General features: G+C 32.2%; 3 protein-coding genes across 4 annotated transcripts in view; 1 reads left to right on the top strand and 2 right to left on the bottom strand.

The window, feature by feature from the left end:
• Positions 1 to 25776, bottom strand: part of LOC115878788 (cytochrome b561-like) — a 240917-nt gene that overhangs the window by 169565 nt on the left and 45576 nt on the right. For both annotated transcript variants that reach the window (XM_030895391.1, XM_030895390.1), the window contains exon 2: positions 5411 to 5749. In XM_030895391.1, the coding sequence (XP_030751251.1) occupies positions 5411 to 5586 (176 nt within the window). In that variant the 5' untranslated portion in view covers positions 5587 to 5749. The remainder of the gene's footprint in view (positions 1 to 5410; positions 5750 to 25776) is intronic.
• Positions 14510 to 17567, bottom strand: LOC115878797 (neutrophil collagenase-like). The gene is made up of 3 exons (XM_030895403.1): positions 16150 to 17567; positions 14596 to 14951; positions 14510 to 14547 (listed from the first exon to the last, which is right to left on the bottom strand). The coding sequence occupies exons 1-3, from the start codon at positions 17565 to 17567 to the stop codon at positions 14510 to 14512; spliced, it is 1812 nt and encodes a 603-aa protein (XP_030751263.1).
• LOC115878787 lies at positions 19103 to 23070 on the top strand. The gene has a single exon (XM_030895389.1). It carries the CDS (start codon positions 19145 to 19147, stop codon positions 22955 to 22957), a length of 3813 nt encoding a protein of 1270 aa, XP_030751249.1. The 5' UTR covers positions 19103 to 19144; the 3' UTR covers positions 22958 to 23070.

The raw sequence follows: 25776 nt of genomic DNA, 5'->3' as shown, positions 1-25776 counted from the left end.
ATAATAATTACTGAATATTTTTTAAAACGTAACTCGCTATGGAAAAAAATATTGTTTTATACAGGGCGATAAAATTGCATTCTCGTCTCGCGAAATTAATTCACTCGCGATTTCATCGTAGTGAATTAATCTTTTCGGTCGACGATAAAATACCATTTTATCGTCTTGTATAAAAAATAATTATTACTTTACTGTGCCTATTAAGACATGAATGTCAATGTAATCGCTTGTTTTATAGATTATAGAAAAGCCTTTGACTGCGTTAACCATCAAAAACTTATAGAAGTCCTCAAAACAACCGGAATAGATAGAGAAGAAATTCGATTGATTACAAATCTCTACTGGCAGCAAAACGCAGTGGTTAAAATTGAAGGAACATCGTCAGAAGAAATCACGATTAAACAGGTGTAAGACAGGGCTGTGTGCTGTCACCGCTCTTATTTAATTTATATTCAGAGGCTATCTTCAAAGAAGCTCTAGAAGGAATCGAATGTGGAATTAAGATTAACGGGAAAGTGATCAATAATATCAGGTATGCCGACGATACAGTTGTGCTGGCCGAGAATGAACAAGATTTGCAGAGGCTAATGAATGAATTAGTTCGGCATAGTGAAAACTGCGGTGTCCTCATAAATACCACAAAAACGAAGGTTCTTGCATTCATCAAAACACCTGTGCAGATTCACCTGGATATCAACGGTGACCCAGTAGAGCAAGTGTCTTCATACAAGTATTTGGGGTGTATTGTAAATGATCAATGCGACCCGAAGAAAGAAATTAGAAGCCGCATAGAACAAGCTAGAAAAACATTTATAAATATGAGACAATTTTTCACAAGGTCAGATTTGAGTTTGGAGCTACGGGTACGCATGGTCAGATGCTACATTTTTCAGTTCTATTATAACCTATAATTTGGCAAGACTTTGACAAGCGTCAAAAATGACAAAAATCTAAAGGCGAGTTCATACGCATCGGTGTCCGTTTGTCGTTCATCGTTCCGTCAAACCAATATAAATGAAATACGATCTGTCATTTTTTAAATAAACCCAGAATAAACCAATAAAACTGGTTAAAAACAACGAGACACGACGTATGACGGATTTATATTTAAACCCATCCATAGATAACTTAAAAATTATTAGAAACTTTTTTTAGCAAAATAAATAGATTGGTATGGGACGTCATCTGCTTTTCTTCTGTCATCGTCTGTCGAAATCTTACCTGAGAAAAAAAAACAGAGTATAGATGGTTTGGTTGCTCATCAATCGACATATTTCGTATGGCTGTATCTAGAATGACGTTAGCTATTTGGATCGCCAGCCTTCGAAAGGAGACGGCGTCGTAAGAAGAAGAAGTGCCTATTAATTAATTATCTATAAAATATTATCGAAAGTTTTAAATAATTAACAGCGAAAGACATTTTCTTTGTTTATTAAAAAGTTTTAATAAGTTTTCAGTTCAATCGGCCAACAAAGAAAAGAATTCCCTTTCAGTATGTCAAAAATATCAACCCCTCAAGTTAAAAGTAATTTATAAAGGGATTTTGACGGAAGTGGAAAATTTTCCGTTCGGCTTTATGACGATCGACCAATAACTTTCTACACGACAGGCGCTGTCAGAGAAAAAAACGAAGGGAAAACGCCCCCACCAGAAAATTACTGAAACTAATTACATTTTCCACCTTGATAAGGGCGCGTAGTGGCGTTCTTCTGAAATTGAATCAATTTTTTCTATATAATGCTTATTTCAAGCGTATTTACGCGAAGGGGTGAATGAAGTTTGTATTGATCAGACGATTTGTGTGGACACTGAAGGGTAAATATAAAAAAGTGCGTGGTAGAAATCAGATACTCCGATAAGAAGTTTAATGAACCTTATAGTATTCATTTCTTTATATTTCTTACTATTTTTTTTAATATACAAGGTGATCCGAACTGTAGTCTGGAAACTTCAGCAGCATATTCTGGAGATAAAAAGATATGTACTAAAATGCTTAGTTTAGGAGATATAGGGTGTAGAAGTTTCATTTTTATTTCGATTTTTTCCAAATAATTTCTGAAGTTACGTCAATATTTGGATGAAAATTGGTGTCTGGGAATTTTTTGACATGAGAAATTTGATTTTGATGTCAATATGATTCCTACTTCTAGAGGGCGCCATCTACATATTTTTAACTAGTTTGAAGAGTAATAACTTTTCGTCCATACTTGTATAAAACTCCTGAGTGAAAAAAAAAATACATTTCCGTGATTTTCTACGTAAAAATGTCTCTTGGTAAAAATCGCTACGAGCAACCGTTCTCATGATATTTAAAATGGAAATAGTCAATACAAGTCATTAATGGCAAAAATAAACATGTTGAGAAGATAGTTAATATAGTTATTTGACTGAAATGATAAATTTGATTTTTTTTAATTAATCATAAATTTTCTTCGAAAAAATGATGATAAAACAGTTGGCACAAAAACCTTTCAAATTTATAATTTCAATCTAATAACTATTTAGTCAACATGTTTAATTTATGTCAATGATGACAGATATTGATAATTTCGATTCCAAATATCTCAAGAACCATTACTCGTAGGGATTTTTACAAAGAGACCTTTTTTACGAAAAAGTCGTAAATGTATATTTTTTTACTCGGTAGTTTTATACAGGTACGGACGAAAAGTTATTTCTTCAAGCCAGATAAAAAAATATGTAGGTGGCGCCCTCTAGAAGTAGGAGTCATATTGACATCAAAATCAAATTTTTCATGCCAAAAAACTCCCACACACCAATTTTCATCCAAATATTGACCATATTTCAAAAATTATTTGGAAAAAATTAATCTTCTACACCCTGTATCTCCAAAAGTAAGCATTTTAGGACATACCTAATTTATAGGAACTTTTGCTGCAGAAGTTTCCGGAATACAGTTCGGACCACCCTGTATACAATTCAATATGTTGATACAGTTGCATTTTATAGCAAGTATTTAATCAAAGAATACATAGAAAATTGAAAATACTCTGTATGTTATGGTTTTATGAGATGTCTTGTTTTTTATTATTTAAAATAACTTATTTTATTTATAGTTATAACTGACATCGTACCTAAAATATTTCTATTAATATACAGAGTGATTCTTAAATAAGTGCAAATCTTTTATGCAATTTCCAAAAAAATTATGTTTTGCTTAAATTTTGAGAACCACTGGATCTTCTCTGGGTTTTCTTTCTTGTAGATTTAATCTATTACCTATGTTGCCATATTATCAAGAAATTATGGCTTTTATAAAACTAAAAAAAAATTCAACATTTTCCTTAAAAAAATCCAAATTTTCTAAATTTTTTTTCGTGAAAAAACCTCATAATCGTGATTCTGGGGTCGAAATATACTAGCCCTAAAAATATTTGCATTTGTTTAAGACTCACCCTGTATAAACAAACACACTGAATGAATGAAACAAAACTGAAAATTTTAAGGTCTTGTATTTATGACACTCTACCATTTAAAGTGCTAGAATTCTGTACAAACAAGGGAAATAAAAATAATTTACAAAAAAAAAAGTTTTTTTGTCTCAAAATCTTAAAACCGCCCCACTGTTGAATATACGATAGCCCTCTGCTGCCGGAATATTCCAGAATTTATATAAGTATAAAGGAAAAATATGGCTAGAATATTTTTACCACGAACGCGAAACTGAATATAAGGCCTCTTATCCTAGTTTATGTTTCAAAACCGAATTTATATATAAATTTGGTACCTCGCCTATATACATACATATCATTTTACCAAATACTTTTCGTAAAATATACTTTTTGCCGACCATACCAACAGGTATGGTAGGCTATTAAGATCGGCAAAAAAAAAGTTTTTTTTAATTTCACTCAAAATGAGTTATTTGGATCATAAATGACCTAAATACAAAATATTATAATATTATACTAGTGTCTGTCTGTCTGTCTGTCTGTCCGTCTGTAACACGATAACATAAAAACGGCTAAACCGATTTTAACCAAATTTAGCACAAAGATACTGTGGCATCCGGGGATCTGGCCATTAGTTTTTGGTGGGGGTGGGGGTTTGGTAAGTGGGTATGGGAGGGGGTTAAAAATTTAAAAAAATCGTAACTCCAAAATTACAGTAGCTAGCGAAACGCGGTTTTCAATTTAAGATTAGGAATAATATTTGCAACAAAATTTGTAATAACATCAAAATCAGTCAAAGTCGTAGTTTTTGAGATATTCCGTGTTTCCGTAGTCCGTTTTTTAACATATTTTAGTACGGGCGGCTATACGTGCCTCCCGGCGCTAATTTTTTTCTATTATATGTAGAGATGAGTAATAATAGTATATTTCAAAATATAGGGTTTGCAAGTATAAAGTATGCCCAAAGATAATTCTACTATATAATATTCTTTGGTCTGAGACGGCTGGGAATGAGTCGATGTCAATTTTGTCGAGGTCAAACCCTAGGCGTCATTTTCTTGGCGCGTACTCTGTATTTTTAAATGGCGTTTACTGCCCGTTGGCCTTAATAATAATAATAATGAATTTTTATATCGAGTAAAAATTTTTAAACGGTGTAGTTTAAAAATCGAGAGAAATAATTTCTTGCAAATAGATTTGTGTGTCTGGAAAGATTCCATCCTTTTCTAATATTTCTATAACTAGTGTTAATTTTTAAAAAGTTTTATGTCAATTTTTAGTAAATAACGTCTAGAAATTAACCTCTCTAAAATTAACATCAATTGTCATTCCTCAGCCGTCTTTGACACTGTTTTTTTTTTCGACCATACGGTACAATTTACCTGTGAGTTAAAATGACAGATAAGGACTGTCACTGTCAGCCTCACACACAGGTGTTCGTTGAACAGACTTGAGTTAAATAATTATCTTTTATTTTTGTACCAGTGCCATAACCAATAAGACAGTGCATTACGATAAACAAAAAGAAAATAAAAAATTATTTTGTATATTTTGCGGACGTTTTAGCCAGGTGTGCCGAATATTTTCTACAGTATGTCCCCGGATTTGAGGAAAAATTTTTTTATTATTAACATTTTGAAAAAATGCATTACAGTTGGGCTTTGGCACAGTTCATTTTCATTTTACCTTGGACGCGCGTTTCGCTAACCATCATCAGCAGATGATTAAAGCTGAGTAAAAAATCAAAACGCGTTTCTATAGTAATACAATTTTTCTTCTTTTCATTCATTGATAGAATTTTAATTAACGTCATATTTTTTGCTGTTTTAAATATAACTGCATAACTGAGATTAACCATTTTAGAACAAGCAAATTTTTCTCAAAATGTCAATAATAAAGAGGTTTTCCTCTTGTAAAAACAATCCGGGGACATATTGTATATTTATAATGAAAGTTAGTTTAAAAACGAGAGAAATAAAAAAATAGAATTGACTTACATTTCAGCTTGGGCTTCCTTCTCCTTCTCCTCCTGCACTGTAACAGTGGTGGGGGGAGGAGGCAGATCCTCCATAGGCAAAGTATCCTCCGGTGGGGTGGGGGGAGTTTTATCGAATTCCGCCATCGGAGCTTGGGAGTTTTGTTCCGGCATGGGCGAGACGGAGTTGCTCTCCATTTTCTTGATTGTATTTCCCAGGCTTTTGCCGAATTTGAAGTCAATTAGACTCGAGATAGAGAGGGAAAATTTTGCTGAATATTTTCGCCGAAAATAAGTTTTCCAGCTCTAAGTCAATTGTCGAGTTTTGCACTGTCTTCGTTAAATTCACTGGAACTGAAACCTGAAACGAAATAGGCAACTTTAGTATGTGGCAATAGAATACAAAGTATTTTCTAAACTACCAAATTTAGTTTTTCTTCATAAACTGAATTTTTTGGGAGTTTTTTTGTTAATCGTATTTTATCGATGATTGATTGACAGAATAATAACATAAATCTGGATTGATTGACGTATTCCATTGTTTTCGGTCACTTCCTGTTTCACCGCAAAATTACTACAACTTGATTTTTAAATAACATCCTTGGATTTTTTTACTTTATTTGATAGAAAATGACACTCTGAATTAAATGACATACCATATGTCAACTTTTGATCTTGATTAATAAAAAATCGTACTCATAGACAAACAAATAAAAAGAGACTGACAAATCTCATGGTAAAGAGTGGGACCGCGTTCCCGTAGCGCAACTCAGAATAACAATTTTGAAACCAATTAGCACGACCATGGCAGGACGTACGTCTTTATTGCTATCTTTCTTTATTATGTGTGCTTTATATGAAAAAAAAAGAGATAGGTATAAAACGTATCGTAAGACATTATCGCACATTCTGGCTGGCGGAAAATTTAAATTAGCCATCATTAGTAGTATTCTTTCATTTTGAAACTGAAAATTTTCACTTAACTGATTTATTCCCATACCACGTAAAGGGAACGTGGTGTAGGGAATAAATCAGTTTAAGTGAAAATTTGCAGTTTCTTTCAGAACGAAAGAATATTACTATTATAAGGGAAATTATAAAAAAAAGCAAAAATTGTATTGTTTTACAAGCATATCTATTTATACATAAAAATAAATAAACTTTTTATAATATAATAACAAAAAATAACAGTGTTTATTCCACCCACCTACCAATTTTAAATGCAGAAGAACTGACTGTTGCAGGAAACGATCGGTCAATTTTTTAAAGGGCATTAAAAATCTCATTTTCGAAAAAACTGCCTAATTGCAATAACAAAGTGAATATCCAAGCAAAGAAGACTTTACGAGAATCATGATCCTGAACCATTTTCAAGTCCAGTTTTAATCCTAAAACAAAAGTAAAATAGGTATATTAATAAAGTTTCTGGTTACTATAAACCAGCTATAAACTACTTACCCAAAAATGAAAAAAATTAATTGTATTAATTTGTTATGTTAAGAGAGGTTCCAAATATTTTTGACACTACTACTTCTACTTTTTTCTTAATAAAATGATAAATATAACTACTTACTTTTATTTTACCGGGTGTCTTTAACATATCTATCAGAGAAAGGGAGGGGGCACCAATACATATAGAAAATAGATGATACTGGCTCCTGCAGCAAATAAAATAACAAAGAGTATAATCTAAAATTATAAGTAACAAAATATAAATACCTATATGGAACAAAGAAATTTGTTCCCTATCCATATTCATAAGTCAATAAAATGGAGAGATTAGAAAAAAAGGTAAATCACCAAAAGAAAAATTAACAAACATGAGGAATTGTCATGATGTTGTCATCTTGGTTGTCATGGTGACGAAAACGAAAGGCGATTTTTCTAATTTCTATTTAGAAATTACGTTTTATATGGCTGCTTCTTTCTTTCTTGTTATATTAGAATGAGATAGTGGGCCCAATAGACACAATTCGCAGATCAACATAAATAGAACGAAATTTTGCGTTCTGAGTTGCGCTACGGGAACGTTGTCCCTCTCTTTGCCATTTAATTTGCCAGTCTCTTTTTATTTGTTTGTCTATGATCGTACTGTAAATTTCAATCTAAAGTGCGAATGCTGTGTTATACGTTATACATTAATTTTTAATAAAGAAGCTTTGGAAAAATGGATTTGATCGTCTGGTGTTTTTCGCGTCTTGTCCTGGCTAGCGATTCTGTAAACATATTTCCTGTCTAGTGACTCATCAATCGTATACAAATACCATAGGCTAGACAGGAAATTTCTTGTTACGGAGCTTACAGAATCCCACTGCTGGTCGGTTACAAGATGCCCAAATCGTATATCTAATCATAAATCTCAATTTTTTTCAAATGGAGCTCATTAGCATATTCGGAAAAATCATTTTTACGAATAATTGGGTAACACATACTTGGTAATTCCAGTCAAATTGTCGTTATGAACACAGATTGACATTCAAGATTGGAATTTAAAATACGATTTTTTTAAGCGATAATGGGCCTGATGAATAAAGAGAAGCAATTTCTTTTTCTATAGAACTATCTTTGTTGTTTGTTTACAAATTGTATAAGTCTCTTTCAAGAAATTTAAGTAAAAGCATTTGCTTAACTTTTATTGATAAGACCCAATGTCAAAAGTTGACATATGATTTATCATTCTATTCAGAGTGTCATTTTCTATCAAATAAAGTAAAAAATTGCATCAATCAATCCAGATTTATGTCACATACTAACATACCAAATCTCGTTTTTTTATCTGAAAAAATTAAAAATTTATATGGGTTAACCGGTACTTTTGAGAAACACCCGGTATTTCAAATTTCAATATCTTTATAGTAATGAGTACGGTATTTTTGCACTATTTTTTGTTCAATTTATATTCTATAATGTCTAGTAAGTCACGGATTTACAGTGAACATCAATTGTAATTATTCTTTATTAAGATTATATTATTATTTATTAATGTAGAGTTTCAAATCTAATTTATTTAAAATTTATTTCCTGTATAATTTTTTTCTAATAATTTTTCCGATATTTTAATAGATATTCTGCTCTTCGGGGCAGATACAAATCCAACGAAATATTAAAATCAGATCATTAAAATCGGTCTAGCCCTTCTTTTAAGCTATAAATGTTCTAACTAACCCAATTTTGTTTTATTCATTTAAATTAATTGAGTCAATAAATTCAACTGAATATATCAGAACTAGATCAATATTTAACCTATAAACGGGTAATGCATCAGCGTATAGTGAGTATGGGGCTTAAATCGAATCTATTAAATGCATTCACATGTTATGTGCTTAATACAATTATTGTCAGATCAAATAAATCAGGAAAACCCAGAATATTACAACATGAAAAGAAAATATTAGTTTACACAAATTAAATAAAAGGAATATTATTACACTTTACCTTTAATAATACACCCATTATCAATTATCACAATAACAAAACTTCGAAAACGAACCAAAACAACATCGAGGCGTCTTTACCGGTAGTCTAAAATCGATTATTATCTAACACCTCTCTCCAACTCCGTTTTTCGTCAAATTCCCCTCTCCCTAGTTTGCGTATAAATATTTTAAAAATCAATAATTATTTATGTATATTCGAGTAATAAAACACCAAATCACCACAATACACCAAAACACTTTTCCTATTACACTGGACGCGCGTTTCGCTAACCATGTTAGCATCATCAGCAGATGATTATAACTCAAGTTTTAATCATCTGTTGATGTATTGGCTGATTGCTGGTGTATTGTGGTAAATTAGTGTTTTATTTTGCTGTGTAACACCAGGTTCCAACCCCCAACTGGAATTAATATATTCGAGTATCTCAAAATTTAAAAAAATATATACAGGGTGGTCCGAACTATATTCTGCAGATAAAAATAAGTAGAAAAGTTCGTATAAATGTATGTCCCAAAATGCTTCGTTTCGGAGATACAGGGTGTAGAAGTTTCATTTTTATTTTGATTTTTTCCAAATAATTTCTGAAGTATCGTCACTATTTGGATGAAAATTGGTGTCTGGGAATTTTTTACATGAGAAATTTGATTTTGGCGTCAATGTGACTCCTACTTGTAGAGGGCGCCATCTACATATGTTTTAACTGGTTTGAAGAGTAATAACTTTTCTTCCGTACCTGTATAAAACTACTGAGTAAAAAAATATACATTTACGACGCTTTTTACGTAAAAAAGGTCTCTTGGTAAAAATCGCTACAAGTAATGGTTTTCGAGATATTTGGAATCGAAATTAACAATCTGTCATCATTGACATAAATTAAATATGTTGACAAAATAGTTATTAGACTGAAATCATAAATTTGTAATGTTTTTGTGCCAAAAGTTCAACAGAAACTGTTTTATCATCATTGTTTCGAAGAAAAATTTATGATTAATTAAAAAAAATTCCCAAATTTATCATTTCAGTCAAATATCCATCTAACTCAACATGTTTATTTTTTGTCAATAATGACATGCATTGACTATTTCCATTCGAAATATCTTGAGAACGGTTTCTTGTAGCGATTTTCACCAAGAGACATTTTTTACGTAAAAAAATACGGAAATGTATATTTTTTCACTCAGTAGTTTTATACAGGTACGGACGAAAAGTTATTACTCTTCAAAACAGTTAAAACACATGTAGGTGGCGCCCCCTACAAATAGAGTCATATTGACATCAAAATTAAATTTCTAATGGGAAAACACTCCCAGACACCAATTTTCATCCAAATATTGACATTACTTTAGAAATTATTTGGAAAAAATCGAAATATAAATAACTTCTACACCCTGTATCTCCGAAACGAAGCATTTTAGGACATACATTTATAAGAACTTTTTGACTTATTTTTTTCTGCAGAATATGCTGCTGAAGTTTCCGTAATACAGTTCGGACCACCCTGTATATATTTATTTTTAAAAAAACTCAAAATTTAAGTGAGGATGCAGTCAATAATCACCACATAGGCTAATAAAACTACTTTTTCAAATTTGTCAAGCTTTCGAGAATTTATTTTTAAATAAGCGGGTCTCTCCAACGTGCACATTGAGGAACTGTCCGTTCATGAAATGACATAAATAAACAACTTGTAGGTAACAAAATAATTCAATTATTATTAAATAAGATATGGAACGTATAAAAATAAACAAAGTGGATAACAATAGAATACAGTTAATTATTTTTAAGTGGGAATTAGAAAAAATAAAAAAAGTCGAAGTAAATTTTACTTTCTTCCACAAAACCATTAAATGTATAACAAAATAAGCAATTTTATTTCTGTATGTAACAATAATAGAATACACTTAATTATTACTAAGAAAGAAATAAGACGTAAAAGAGGATGAAGTAAAATTTTAATTAGCACTTTCGTTATACTTCCTTCTCGAGATTTTGTCTTATTTAGTAGAAAGTAAGCGCGGGTAAAGTAGGAAAATAATTGAAATAAATAAAATAAACCTATTCCGGCTTTACGTAATTTATAATCGTTAGCGCCATCTGCTTGCTCCGTTTTAAATCGAGATTAATCTTTCCGAAAAAAAAATAAATAAAAAGCCAAATAAACGTAATAAAAAAGATGTGTGGTTTAAAGAAAAATATAAGATAAACAAGGATGTACCGTTTGATCGAAAAAAAACGGCGTCAAAGACGGCTAAGGAATGACAATCAATGATAATTTTGGCGAGGTCAATTTCAAAAAGCTCAATAAAAATTGACATAAACCTTCAAACCGTCAAAAATTAACACTAATTAATTATAGATGGACAAAACTATAGATATATCTCCAAGTTTTTTTTCAAACGTCACAAAAGTAGGTATTAATTTTTACGACGTTATTGGTAATATAAAAAAGTAATTTTAACGCCTAGGCATTAAGGTATTATAACCATTCTATGTATAAAGTATGGTTATTCTCGTTGAATTTGACACTTTATATCAGTTTAATAATAGGTAAATTTTCTTACTTTTATGCTTAGGGGTAAAAGTGCTTTACTTTTATGCCTAGGCGTCAAAATAACTTTTTTATATTGTTAATCACGTCCCAAAAATTAACGCTTTTGTGACATTTGAAAAAAAAATATTTTATTTGGAACGTTTAAAATTGAAAAATACAAAATTTTCATTTTTAAATGAGTAGATAAGCAAGGGGAATTCGGCCGCAAAATCCCATGCTTTTTCTTATGAAGGTCCATTCTGTCGTTTTTGGTACCCAAGTGGTGGGGGTAATTTTTCTGACGGAAGTAGGCGTGGCCTAGGAATGGGTAAAGGGGCGGGGCGAGCTTCATAAGTAAAAGATAAGATTTTGCCGGCGAATCAAAATTGAAAAGGCGTTACCTGTACAACCAATGAGAAAGCCCAGAACCTAGAGGGAGGAGTTATCTATGACCAATCAGAAAGCAAATAAATCTTACGTCATACGTTGGGTGGGGGGCGTTGGCACCTGGGGTCTAAGCTGTCTCAAAGGTATAGATCACGTAATGAACGACGTTCGTACACAAGTCAAATACCATATACGAGCGCCATTCATCATATGCCATATACCTAACACCTAGTCCTGCGCCCTCAGGAGGCCCCCAACATATAGGTTAATTAAATTAAATTTTTATTAGCGCATCCACCATTTTGTCAAGACTGTTTAGTAATTTAATAAAAATGTTAGCACATTCATCATCATTTTAATAAGACTTAATAATTTATCAAAAATAAAATAATAGCGTAGATTAAAAATATTATTTACTTACACAATAGCTATTCCGTCTACATCAGCTCTGTTTAGGAGGAGGAGGATACGGCGGCAGCAGCGGCGGCGACGGCGCAAGGTAAGTACCTATAGATATTAACAATAAGACCTAATAAGCGCAAAGTAATTAGATGTAATTCAAAAGGAAAAAGTTTAGGTAAACAAAGTTGACTTCGGCAAACATCGGTTGGTATCGTAAGCGCGTTGGGGTGTGGCACTGTCTTTTGTAGCGCGCACGCAAGCCCCACTAATTAATAGTTTATAGGATAGTTTAGCAAAAATAGTAATAAAATATATACGTATAGCTAAATGATTTATTATAAAAACATAACGATTAATTAATTTAAGAGTATTGGGAATCAAAACAAAGATTAAATGTCAAACGCCAACTATGTCAACTAGGTGTGGCTCTAAGCGCAAGCTCCAAAGTAAACCGAAAAAATTCAAAAATATGTACATATTATAATGCAAAACATAACGATTGTGGGGGGTATTGAAATTAATTTAAGAAACCAAAAGACATTTCTTTACTAAAAGATTAAAAGTATTAAGTCAAACGTCAAATGTCAACTAGGTGTGGCGCGCAAGCTCTGAAATAAACAGAAAAATTTTTAAAATCTAATGCAAAACATAACGATTAATTTTAAGAGTATTACACCAAAAGACATTTCTTTACTAAAAGATTAAACGTCATCTGTCAAACATTGACGCTAAAATTACTAGGTGTGGCGCGCAAGCTCCAAAATAAATAGAAAAAAATTAAAAATCTAATGCAAAACATAGCGATTAATTAATTTAAGAGCATTAAACAAAAAGGCATTGTTAAAAACAGAGATTAAACGTCATCTGTCAAACATTGACGTCAAAATCGACGCTAGGTGTGGCTCTAGGCGCAAGCTCCGAAATAAACAGAAAAATTTTAAAAAAATATGTACAAGTACTTAACGCTATAAGAATAAAATTTAGAGATGAGACTAAAAAGCAAACAATTCTGAGAATCTAACAATAAAAATAATTAATTTAAAAGTATTAAATCAAACGTCAACTATGTCAACTAGGTGTGGCTCTAAGCGCAAGCTCCAACAGAAATTTTTTTAAAAATATATACAAGGACAATAGCCCATCGTTTAACTTCGGTAAACATCGCTGCAGTCAAACGTCAAAATCAGCGCGCCAAAAAAAACTAGGTGTGACGCGCAAGCTCCGAAATAAACAGAAAAATTACAGCAAGTACTTAACGCTATAAGAATAAAATTTAGAGATGAGACTAAAAAGCAAACAATTCCGAGAATCTAACAATAAAAATAATTTAAAAAAGTATTAAGTCAAACGTCAACTAGGTGTGGCTCTAAGCGCAAGCTCCAACAGAAATTTTTTTAAAATATATACAAGGACAATAATAGCGGTAAACATCGCGGTCAAACGTCAAAATCAGCGCGCCAAAAATCACTAGACGGCGGTAGAAATAAACAGAAAAACCCTTTGTAATGTAAAAAACTTTAATATTTATCGAAACGAAAATAAATTTAAGAGTATTAAATCAAAAAACAAAGCGTATTACTAAAAATACGTACTTACGAGGTTTATATGTATTATTATCCAGCCACTCAACACATGCACTTACACCCTTTTTTTCTTCTTCAATAGCCCTTTTCACTAAACGCACTGAAAATACACAGTAATTTTCTTGATGCAGTACCATGAAAAGTTAGAAACAAACAGATGATTTTGTAGCTAAAAATATAATGTGAAGGCCGAATGACAGACAGGAAACTGATAACACCAGTACTTGGAATATACGAGGTGTGTAGAATAAGGTTAATATACGAGGTGTGTAGCTAATTTAGTTGGTTGCTTTCGTAATAATAATTTTACTACAAAAACAATCTTAAGCCCCAACGCCGCGTCAAGGCATAGCTACATTGCTGGGGGGCTATCACCTGTCAAACGTCAAACGTCAAACCTGTCATCTGTCAAACGTTAAACCTGTCACCTGTCAAACGTTAAACCTGTCAAACGTCAAACCTGTCTTACGTCATTTTTTTATATTTTTTAGTGTATTTTATTTAGAGTATTTTATTCAATATATTTTAGCTTACTATATTTTTATATTGTATACAAATTTAGACGTTTTATACTATGTCTACTGTTTGATTTAAGCTTTTCAATAGCTGCATTCAAATTTAGTAATTTTTTCCTAACATAAATAATTAGTTTTATTATATATATTTATTTTACACATGTATTTAACAGTAATACTGAAAAACATTTTTCAATCTTTTTTGTATTGTACAAGACTGATTATATAAAAAAATGATTTAGAGTATTCTAAATAAAACAATTTTTTCATTTCACTGTGTATTTATGTTCCACATTTCTCTCATCTAGTAAATTATAAAAAATAGGTAAATTAGACTTAAACAAAAATATACATTCATCTTCCCAATCAATATAAGTTTTCCATTTCCTATCTTGAATTATCAGCACTTTCACTTCTTCTTCAAAAGCATAAGTTATGTTTAAATGCCCATCAATTTCTATAGATTTATCACACCAACCACTATTAACGTTTTCATCAACAAAGTCCAGAAACGTTGAAAAACCTTCATATGACATTTGAATCTTCTTCTTCTCCTTGTTTGTACTTTGGAAAATAATTTGCTTTTCTGCCAGGTTCTCGGAAATGTTTAATGCTACATTAATTATTGGTTCTAATACACTTGATTTATCCATAACGATTTGATGATGAGAGCGATGTGAACAAGACAATGGTTTACAATAGAATGAGCTAATAAGTAAAAAATACTAGATATTAATAGATTTAAATTTATTGAGTTAAAAGGTTTATAATATAATCATATAATATATGAGCATTATTTACAGTACAAGAACATATTTCTAGTTAATGATAATTACAAATATTACTGTATGATTGTTCTAATTTCGGCACAGGTCCAGAAGTAAATTCCAAGTTCACTATACAGGGTGGACCAAGATTCATTTCGTTGTATGTGCGCAGCAGAAATTCCTTTTTAATAGATCCTTTAACGAAAACCATATCGACACCTTCCAATTCCTCCTGTATTATGTTATACATCGCTTTATAGGGTAAATACCCTGAATTATAAGGGATTCCATGAACATTGTGAAATATATAATTTATCGTCTTCTTATGGTGTATCGGCAGATCGTGGTAACAAATCTTCGGTTTAAATGTATAGGTTTTCATTTCTTTTCCATCGTATATGGATAATTCCTTAACCTCAAATTCAGGTATGGAAAATCCTTGTACGTCTATAACAACGAACTTCATCGTATCAATGTCTTGCAACAACTGACGCCTTTCTCTACCGACTCTACACTACACTAGGAGAAGTTTCGAGAGTATTAACACTTGTTTTTGAAAACTATATGCTTTTATGAAAAAATCCATTCCTTTTATAGCCAAAAATCCCCACAATTTTTCCCTTACAACCAATCAGCAAGCGCTAACCACCTCTCAGTTTGCGTCAAAAACAATAACGCTCGATGTGCGCATATTTTCCTCTTAGAGTTAAACCAATCAGAGCGCTCCAATGAATTTACAATAAACAGACAAACGTATTGCAAAAACATTGTAGTTTTGTGTGTCTATCTGGTAAGTCAACCTTTTTTACATAAAAATTAAATTCGCAAAGGTTCTTTTAGGGTTTTAAACCGATTTATATGGGTAATTTTGTTTTTCTACTAAATAAAAAACGAGAAATAATTTTAATTATATTTATTTAGGAAACATAATATATAATTATATAAAATAGACTTATACAATATTTTGAGTTATAATTTTATTTAACAATACTTTTAGTTTCTCTAATATACTAATATTCGGACAAGATATTCCAAAGAAATCCAAGCTAAGTTTACCGGTTACTTTTAAACTATTGGAAAATTCATCATAACCATAATAATGCCCATTATAAAGGAAATAAATTATGCCATCGGTGTACCGAAATACAGAGTCTATTTTACTAGGCACTCCTGTAAATTGCTCAGTTATGAGAGCGGTGCTTTTAGGTAAAAACCGACAATCATCAATTTCGCTAAACATATTATTATCGAAAAACCAGTACGTTTTACCACGGTACGAATTGACGACCCCTCGTATGGCTGGATAATTCTGCATAAGAACATTATAATGCTCGCGTTTAAGCAACCTAAACGAGGCGTATTCGAAAATATAAACCATACTTTCACTGAATAATACAATTTCGTTATCTGGTTTTTGATAAATACCCGATATTTTTTCAAAAGGTGTATGTAAAAATGTTAACCAATCAGTTATTACAAGCGGTGTATCTTGAATTTCCCTAGTGTTTAAATTTAACATCCACACGTACTTTTTATAAAACAAGTAAAGTTTATTATTCACAATTAGAAACGAGGTATTTGACATCTTAGAATTTAAATCACATAATTTGGGAACTTTTAAATTGATTCCTTGCGTGTTCGGCGTTGGGATAGTCGTCGTTGTCTTCGTGGTTGTCGTAGGCATCGTTTTTGTTGTCTTCATGGTTCTCACCGTGGTTCTAGCCGTTGTCACTACCGGTTTGGAACCGTATAACTCTTGAATTGCCAATATATCATCTTGCGATAGTTTCGTTGTGTTTTCAAACACCAAAGACGGGTACATTATAGATTCGTAGTTTGCAGAATGCGCTATACCAAGGACGTGACCTATTTCATGTGTTAAAACTCTCAACAGACTTGTAGCGCCTTCCGGGACCGGTTCCTCATCCAAATACCAACTTAAACTTTTTTGTATGTGAACTTCCTCGGTCGTGGACATTAAATCGGGGAAATAGGCATGCCCCAGTATCATTCCTCCTGTTGGAAATGGGCACCAATCCCTATTATTAATTCTTCGGAACGTATGGTTTGCTTCCGTAAATGAAATCACTATATTTACAGAAATATTTTTTTTCGAGTACGGGTTAACATACTCAAACTGCAAATTGCTATTGGCAGACCACATTTCGAAAGCCTGTCTCGTTATTCCTACATATTTTTGTCTATGTGGAAGATATGCGGTTGATGGAGGGTAAACTGTCCACTTTAGAATATTAGTATTCCATTTTCCTTGTTTGCTATTGTGAAGGGTATAGTAATTATCAGAAGTTCCACACCAATACCTCTGTATAAAAGAAACGGTTTGGGGGTTCAATGTTCCATCCTCTGGTAGATTATATATAGCCTGAAACTCGCTTAAACCATCAGCCAATGATTCTAGGTTCTGGACGTCTGCTGATTCATTATTATGAAAATACCCGTGAAATCGTAAGAAAGTCTGGGCTTCTTCTTGTGTTAGCTCACCACCACTTGCGGGGTGGGTAAGCACCACTGTCACTATCGCTAAAATAACGTACATGTTGTTCAGACAAGATTAGACTGTCAACTGAATGTAAGTAGTTTGTTAACCACCATATATATGTTTAGGGTCTATATACCACTTCTAAACGTTCAAGTTCCCTTAAAATCTTGAAAATATCCTCTTTTTTTCCCTGGGTCTGATCCAGTACATACAGCCTATCAACCAGTTCATTAATGTCATCATATTCCAGAGGAGGAGAACTATTGTTTAAGACTTGTTCGTTTATATCCTGGCTTCCTTGTTGTTGTTTTAAGTTTGTGCTCTTCCTTGCCGGTGGAAATAGTTTAGAAATAATATTTACATATTTCCAGCTCTTGCTTGAATTAATGTGTTTATCCCGATTAAACTGACGCCTATGTGCGTTTGTCAATAACAGTATAAACTTATAATTCTCTAAATCTATTTCGGAGTATTCAGTAGGATGTGATTGAGTAAGAAGATTCAATAATCCGCTCGTCAATTCAAATTGTTCATCTTTAATCGCTAGATACCCATCATCATATTGAACTTTAACTGGTTCGTTACCAATAAGCAGACGTTTGTTCACTCTCCTAATACCAAATACATTTCGGTGTGGTATATCCAAGAGTTTTAACCTATAGCGTTGTCGTTCCATGACCGATAACGTACTAATGATACCTTTCATAAGAATATGTAGTATTTATACCCAACACTACAGTAAAGCAACAGGAACACTACAGTAAAGCAACAGGAACACTACAGTAAAGCAACAGGAACACTACAGTAAAGCAACAGGATCATGACAATAAAGCAACACAGATCTGATTGGAACAGATCTGATTGGAACGGCCCGTTTACCTGATTGACCCGATTGAACGGACCCCTAACGTTGACTTAGGTACATATTTTAAAAATCCACTAGTATAAGCTCCTTTACCGATAGTTTAAAAAATTAATTACTATATGCTACTGGGTAATTTAACAGAAAATATAGTGTGGAAAAATTAATAATTACATAAAAATATTTTTTGAATATATACCATGTGTGAAAAAAGTATATATGGTGTAAAAGCAATACGTGATGAAATCACCGCTCGGTTTTAGCTATAAATATTTAAGTAAAATTAAACTTTGTGCATAGGTCTTATCTACATCCGCAGGATGCCGGATGTAGATAATTATATCAGAAATTTTTGAAAGGGAATGATGCTTCTACCCACTAATGAATAGTTAGCCGGATGTAGATAATTATATCAGAAATTTTTGAAAGGGAATGATGCTTCTACCCACTAATGAATAGTTATCTACATCCTCCGGATGCCGGATGTAGATAATTATATCAGAAATTTTTAAAAGGAAATGATGATTCTACCCACTAATGAATAGTTTGTGGGATGTTGTGGTTTTTGAAAGGATATGACGTACTTTGAACTTGTATATGTTTTTTTCTTTTCAGGTACCTAGCGAGATATCCCGATTGTGCATCCTTTCTGAACCTGCCCTATAAAAGGTTATAAATAAAACGTTGTCGATTGAAAAGAAGTGTTAGTTTTGATTTGGCTCTTGAAGAGTTAAGACGTGTTTAAAGTGTGTCTCTCTCTTTTTTTAGTGTGATGTCTTTTGTCGTTGACCTTATTAAGCATATCGCTGCCTTACTTGGATTTTTTCGGGAGAAAGGTAACGATGAACTTCTTCGGGAAGGACTTTGTGCGTGTACAAGAGCTACTAGGCATATTAACAAAGCGTTAAAAAAAGCATCGACTGTTGCCGAAAAGCAACAATTACAAGCGGCTCTCATTAATGTAAAAACTTTAAGGCAACAATTTAAATTAAGACAAAAGAAAGGGGCGGGTCTCAATAAAAAGAAAGCGACTGCCTGTTCTCGCGTCAAATGGGAAGATTTGCACTCTGCTTTCGATTCTCGCGTTCGAACGGGCGTTATTATCAACCTTCATCATACGGATCCGAAACTGTTTTTGAATGACTGTAAGGCCTTGTTCAAAAGACGAATTCAGAATATGCTGAAAAAGGTTGATGCCTTGAAGATTAATGGTGTGTTTTCTGGAGAGTTTACTATGAATAAAGCAGATCAGGTAAAGAGTGAGTTAAAATATTTAAATACTAAAAACGGAATAATTTATAAAGATACTAATTTGGAAAATTGGTTCGTAAATAATATTCAAGATATTTTGTTAGTCGAATTGGAAGAATTTCAGGAAAAAGATAGCGGTTGGGCGTTATCAGAAATTAAAAATTTAACTGTGAATATAAATAAATATAATCCTTTAAGAGCAGGTACCTTTATCGATCTTCCCACACAAATTAAAAGAAAAGAGGCTTGTGTAAATGTACAAAATTCCGATGATATGTGTTTTGCGTGGGCCGTACTATCATATCTGTATCCTGCACCATCAAAAATTGCTGATAGAACTTCTTCTTACCCAGATCCTCAAAAAGTACTTAATTTAAAAGGCATTCAATTTCCTATGACTCTTAAACAAATTCCCCGATTTGAAAAACAAAATAATTTATCGATTAATGTATACAGGTTGGAACAATTAAATAAATCTTTCAACGTTATTCCTACTCATCTAACTAAAAATAAACTAGAACGGCATATCAATCTCCTTATGATACAAGACAATTATTTCAGTTCGGATAACGAGGAGCAAATATTTACTCCTGTTAAATTTCATTATGTATGGATCAAAAATTTATCGCGTTTAGTTTCAAGCCAGATAAACAAGAAACATGGAAAAAAAATTATATGTGACAGGTGTCTTCACTATTTCTATGATGAAGACAAATTAAATTTACATTTAAAAGACTGTATAAACCATAATAGTGGCCCTCTTCCAAAACTTCCACAAAACGATAAAAAGTGGATTGAATTTAAAGATTTTTCATTTAAAACTAAAGTTCCTTTCACAATTTATGCCGACTCTGAATGCCTTTTAATACCCACCGAAGATAACAAAACTAAAAACACTCAAAAATATCAATCACATATACCGTTTAGCGTAGGATACTATGTTAAATGTGATTACGATGATTCGCTCTCGTTTTATAAATCGTACACAGGACCGGACTGTATTGAATGGTTTGTTAAAGAACTGTTTGATTTCGCCGAAAATGTGGAAACGGTTTTCCTTTGCGATTTGCCTATGGATCCCTTAACACAACAACAAACGCGAGCTTTTTTAAATTCTAAATTATGTCATATATGTGAATCTCCTTTTAATACCGATGATAAAAAAGTTAGAGATCACTGCCATCTAACGGGGAGATATCGAGGTGCGGCCCATGAAAAATGCAATTTAAATTTTCAAGATAAACATATAGTCCCCGTTTTATTTCACAACTTTAGTTCGTACGACGGACATCTGCTGATTAAGGCCCTGGCAGAAGTAGAAGGATCTATTGATGTATTGCCCGTCAATAAAGAAAAATATATATCAGTAACTAAACATGTGCCCGGAAATTTTGTTCAATTTAGGTTTCTAGATAGTTTTAGATTCATGGCATCAAGCCTGGATACTTTAGCTTCTAATCTATCGGAATATCCAATTCTAAAGTCGGAATTTCCACACTTAAACGAAGAACATTTCAATTTGCTTACTCGAAAAGGTATTTTCCCATATGATTTCATGGATGATTGGAATAAACTGAATGAAACTCAACTACCTCCTAAACCCGCCTTTTACAATAAATTAAATGATTCATATATCAATGATAAAGATTATGCGCATGCTAAAACAGTTTGGAATATTTTTAATTGTCAAAATATGCGTGATTATTCAGAACTGTATATGAAAGTAGATATTCTTTTACTGGCTGATATCTTTGAGCAGTTTAGAACTACGTCCCATAAAACTTATTGTTTGGATCCAGCTCACACTTATACTCTTCCCGGATACGCTTGGCAATGTATGTTATTTCAAATGAGGAAATCTGATATTAAAAAACTTGAACTCCTTACAGATTTGGATATGGTACTCTTCATTGAAAAGGGAATTCGGGGCGGTCTGAGTCAATGCTCGAAAAGGTACGCTGAAGCGAACAATAAGTACATTCCATCGTACGACTCCTCTAAAGACGAAACCTATCTTATGTATTTCGATATTAATAATCAATACGGGTGGGCCATGTCACAATACCTTCCATATGGCGGTTTTAAATGGCTTAACGAAAATGAAATTTCAAATTTAAATATTCAGAATATTAGCAATGAGTCAAATAAGGGATATATATTAGAAGTCGACCTGTATATTCCATCCGAGGTGCATGATTTCTTTTCTGATCTACCCCCTTGTCCTGAACATGATATACCTAAAGGGTCTAAAAATTCTAAATTATTAGCCACGTTATATGATAAAAAAGAATATGTTGTTCACTATAAAAATTTACAACAAGCTTTAGCTTTAGGCGTTAGAGTAAGAAAAATTCATCGTGTTTTAGAATTTAATCAGTCTCCCTGGTTAAAATCGTATATTGATTTAAACACACGGCTCAGGCAAGCTTCAAAAAATGATTTTGAAAAGAATTTGTTTAAATTGATGAACAACGCGGTTTTCGGTAAAACCATGGAAAATATCCGGAAGCATTCTTCTGTTAAACTTATAACAATGTGGGAAGGTCGATACGGGGCGGAATCGTTAATTTCAAGACCTGAATTTAAAAGCAGCACCATAATTAATGAAAACCTTATAATAATTGAATTATCTAAATCTGAAATATATTTTAATAAACCAATTTATGTGGGAATGTGTATTTTGGATTTGGCGAAAACCACAATTTACGATTTCCATTATAATTATATGAAAAAAACTTTTTCCGATTGTACCGTTCTGTATACTGATACCGATTCGCTGATTTATGAAATTAAAAATCAAGACGTCTATGACGTAATGAAACGAGATTGTTCGCTGTACTTTGACACCAGCGACTACTCTCCAGATAATATTTATAGTATTCCTCTAGTAAATAAAAAAATTCTCGGTATGATGAAGGATGAAAATAACGGACGTATTATGACTCATTTTGTTGGCCTTCGATCTAAAATGTATGCAACAAAATTATATTATACACCTATGGAGCTAGAACAGAAAGAAATCGCATTTGAAAAAAAGGGGGAAGAACAACAAGAAATTGAAAATTATCTGAAAAACATTGGTTTAACAAAAAAGATTAAGGGGGTTAAAAAATCTGTTATTAAAAATTGTATTACATTTGATGATTACGTTGATTGTTTGAAGAGTTGTAATGAAAAAATAATTTCACAGACGTTAATACGATCTAGTAAGCATAATATTTATACCATAAAGCAGTCGAAAATTGGGTTAAGTCCCCATGACGATAAGAGACATCTAATTAAGGGCTCTGTTCAGACTTTACCGCATGGGCATTGCTCCATAATGGATACTTAGTTTATTATATATGTATGTTTGTATGTATGAATGAGTACGTGTGCATGTGTATAATTAAAAACAAATTATTATTAGTTAAAAAATATAAAAAAATTATATGAAAAAAAAATAAATGGTAATAACAATAAAAAAAAATAAAAAAATAACAAAAAAATAAAATAAAAAAATAAAAAAAGAAAATAATAAATATTTTAGGTGAATTAAACTTTAGATTTGTGTTGGTATAGTTGCCTATATACAAATTTTAGGTAAAATAATGAACCACCTAGATTTTATTGGCGAATTAAAGAGCCGTCTGGATTAATTTTTAGATCTGTGCTCGTGCTGCCTACTCCTAGTAATTTGTTTGGAGTGAATGAGTGTGTGAATGTGTCCCCAGCAATGTAGCTATGCCTTGACGCGGCGTTGGGGCTTAAGATTGTTTTTGTAGTAAAATTATTATTACGAAAGCAACCAACTAAATTAGCTACACACCTCGTATATTAATCTTATTCTACACACCTCGTATATTCCAAGTACTGGTGTTATCAGTTGTTTCCTGTTGGCCTTCACATTATATTTTTAGCTACAAAATCATCTGTTTGTTTCTAACTTTTCATGGTACTGCATCAAGAAAATTACTGTGTATTTTCAGTGCGTTTAGTGAAAAAAGGACTATTGCATCAGTGCATGTGTTGAGTGGCTGGATAATAATACATATAAACCTCGTAAGTACGTATTTTTAGTAATACGCTTTGTTTTTTGATTTAATACTCTTAAATTTATTTTCGTTTCGATAAATATTAAAGTTTTTTACATTACAAAGGGTTTTTCTGTTTATTTCTACCGCCGTCTAGTGATTTTTGGCGCGCTGATTTTGACGTTTGACCGCGATGTTTACCGCTATTATTGTCCTTGTATATATTTTAAAAAAATTTCTGTTGGAGCTTGCGCTTAGAGCCACACCTAGTTGACGTTTGACTTAATACTTTTTTAAATTATTTTTATTGTTAGATTCTCGGAATTGTTTGCTTTTTAGTCTCATCTCTAAATTTTATTCTTATAGCGTTAAGTACTTGCTGTAATTTTTCTGTTTATTTCGGAGCTTGCGCGTCACACCTAGTTTTTTTTGGCGCGCTGATTTTGACGTTTGACTGCAGCGATGTTTACCGAAGTTAAACGATGGGCTATTGTCCTTGTATATATTTTTAAAAAAATTTCTGTTGGAGCTTGCGCTTAGAGCCACACCTAGTTGACGTTTGACTTAATACTTTTTTAAATTATTTTTATTGTTAGATTCTCAGAATTGTTTGCTTTTTAGTCTCATCTCTAAATTTTATTCTTATAGCGTTAAGTACTTGCTGTAATTTTTCTGTTTATTTCGGGGCTTGCGCCTAGAGCCACACCTAGCGTCGATTTTGACGTCAATGTTTGACAGATGACGTTTAATCTCTGTTTTTAACAATGCCTTTTTGTTTAATGCTCTTAAATTAATTAATCGCTATGTTTTGCATTAGATTTTTAATTTTTTTCTATTTATTTTGGAGCTTGCGCGCCACACCTAGTAATTTTAGCGTCAATGTTTGACAGATGACGTTTAATCTTTTAGTAAAGAAATGTCTTTTGGTGTAATACTCTTAAAATTAATCGTTATGTTTTGCATTAGATTTTAAAAATTTTTCTGTTTATTTCAGAGCTTGCGCGCCACACCTAGTTGACATTTGACGTTTGACTTAATACTTTTAATCTTTTAGTAAAGAAATGTCTTTTGGTTTCTTAAATTAATTTCAATACCCCCACAATCGTTATGTTTTGCATTATAATATGTACATATTTTTGAATTTTTTCGGTTTACTTTGGAGCTTGCGCTTAGAGCCACACCTAGTTGACATAGTTGGCGTTTGACATTTAATCTTTGTTTTGATTCCCAATACTCTGTCGTTATGTTTTTATAATAAATCATTTAGCTATACGTATATATTTTATTACTATTTTTGCTAAACTATCCTATAAACTATTAATTAGTGGGGCTTGCGTGCGCGCTACAAAAGACAGTGCCACACCCCAACGCGCTTACGATACCAACCGATGTTTGCCGAAGTCAACTTTGTTTACCTAAACTTTTTCCTTTTGAATTACATCTAATTACTTTGCGCTTATTAGGGTCTTATTGTTAATATCTATAGGTACTTACCTTGCGCCGTCGCCGCCGCTGCTGCCGCCGTATCCTCCTCCTCCTAAACAGAGCTGATGTAGACGGAATAGCTATTGTGTAAGTAAATAATATTTTTAATCTACGCTATTATTTTATTTTTGATAAATTATTAAGTCTTATTAAAATGATGATGAATGTGCTAACATTTTTTATTAAATTACTAAACAGTCTTGACAAAATGGTGGATGCGCTAATAAAAATTTAATTTAATTAACCTATATGTTGGGGGCCTCCTGAGGGCGCAGGACTAGGTGTTAGGTATATGGCATATGATGAATGGCGCTCGTATATGGTATTTGACTTGTGTACGAACGAAATTAACACTAATTAATTATAGATGGACAAAACTATAGGTATATCTCCAAGTTTTTTTTCAAACGTCACAAAAGTAGGTATTAATTTTTACGACGTTATTGGTAATATAAAAAAGTAATTTTAACGCCTAGGCATTAAGGTATTATAACCATTCTATGTATAAAGTATGGTTATTCTCGTTGAATTTGACACTTTATGTCAGTTTAATAATAGGTAAATTTTCTTACTTTTATGCTTAGGGGTAAAAGTGCTTTATGCCTATGCGTCAAAATAACTTTTTTATATTGTTAATCACGTCCCAAAAATTAAC

The sequence above is a fragment of the Sitophilus oryzae genome, unplaced genomic scaffold (assembly GCF_002938485.1).
Source record: "Sitophilus oryzae breed Bouriz unplaced genomic scaffold, Soryzae_2.0 scaffold_1525_pilon_pilon, whole genome shotgun sequence".
Taxonomy (NCBI): domain Eukaryota; kingdom Metazoa; phylum Arthropoda; class Insecta; order Coleoptera; family Curculionidae; genus Sitophilus; species Sitophilus oryzae.
Note: the sequence above shows the minus strand (reverse complement) of the source record. Positions and strands in the feature narration are given on the sequence as shown.

Bases quoted from the DNA above. Each gene is read 5' to 3' on its own strand.
- LOC115878797 (XM_030895403.1), bottom strand. From the start codon at position 17,567: ATGTACGTTATTTTAGCGATAGTGACAGTGGTGCTTACCCACCCCGCA. The intron at 14,952-16,149 runs GTACACCGATGG...TTTACTTATTAG, and splicing joins AAAATAGACTCTGTATTTCG to CTCATTCTATTGTAAACCAT. The intron at 14,548-14,595 runs GTATATTTTTGT...ATAATTTACTAG, and splicing joins TATTGATTGGGAAGATGAAT to ATGAGAGAAATGTGGAACAT.
- LOC115878787 (XM_030895389.1), top strand. From the start codon at position 19,145: ATGTCTTTTGTCGTTGACCTTATTAAGCATATCGCTGCCTTACTTGGA.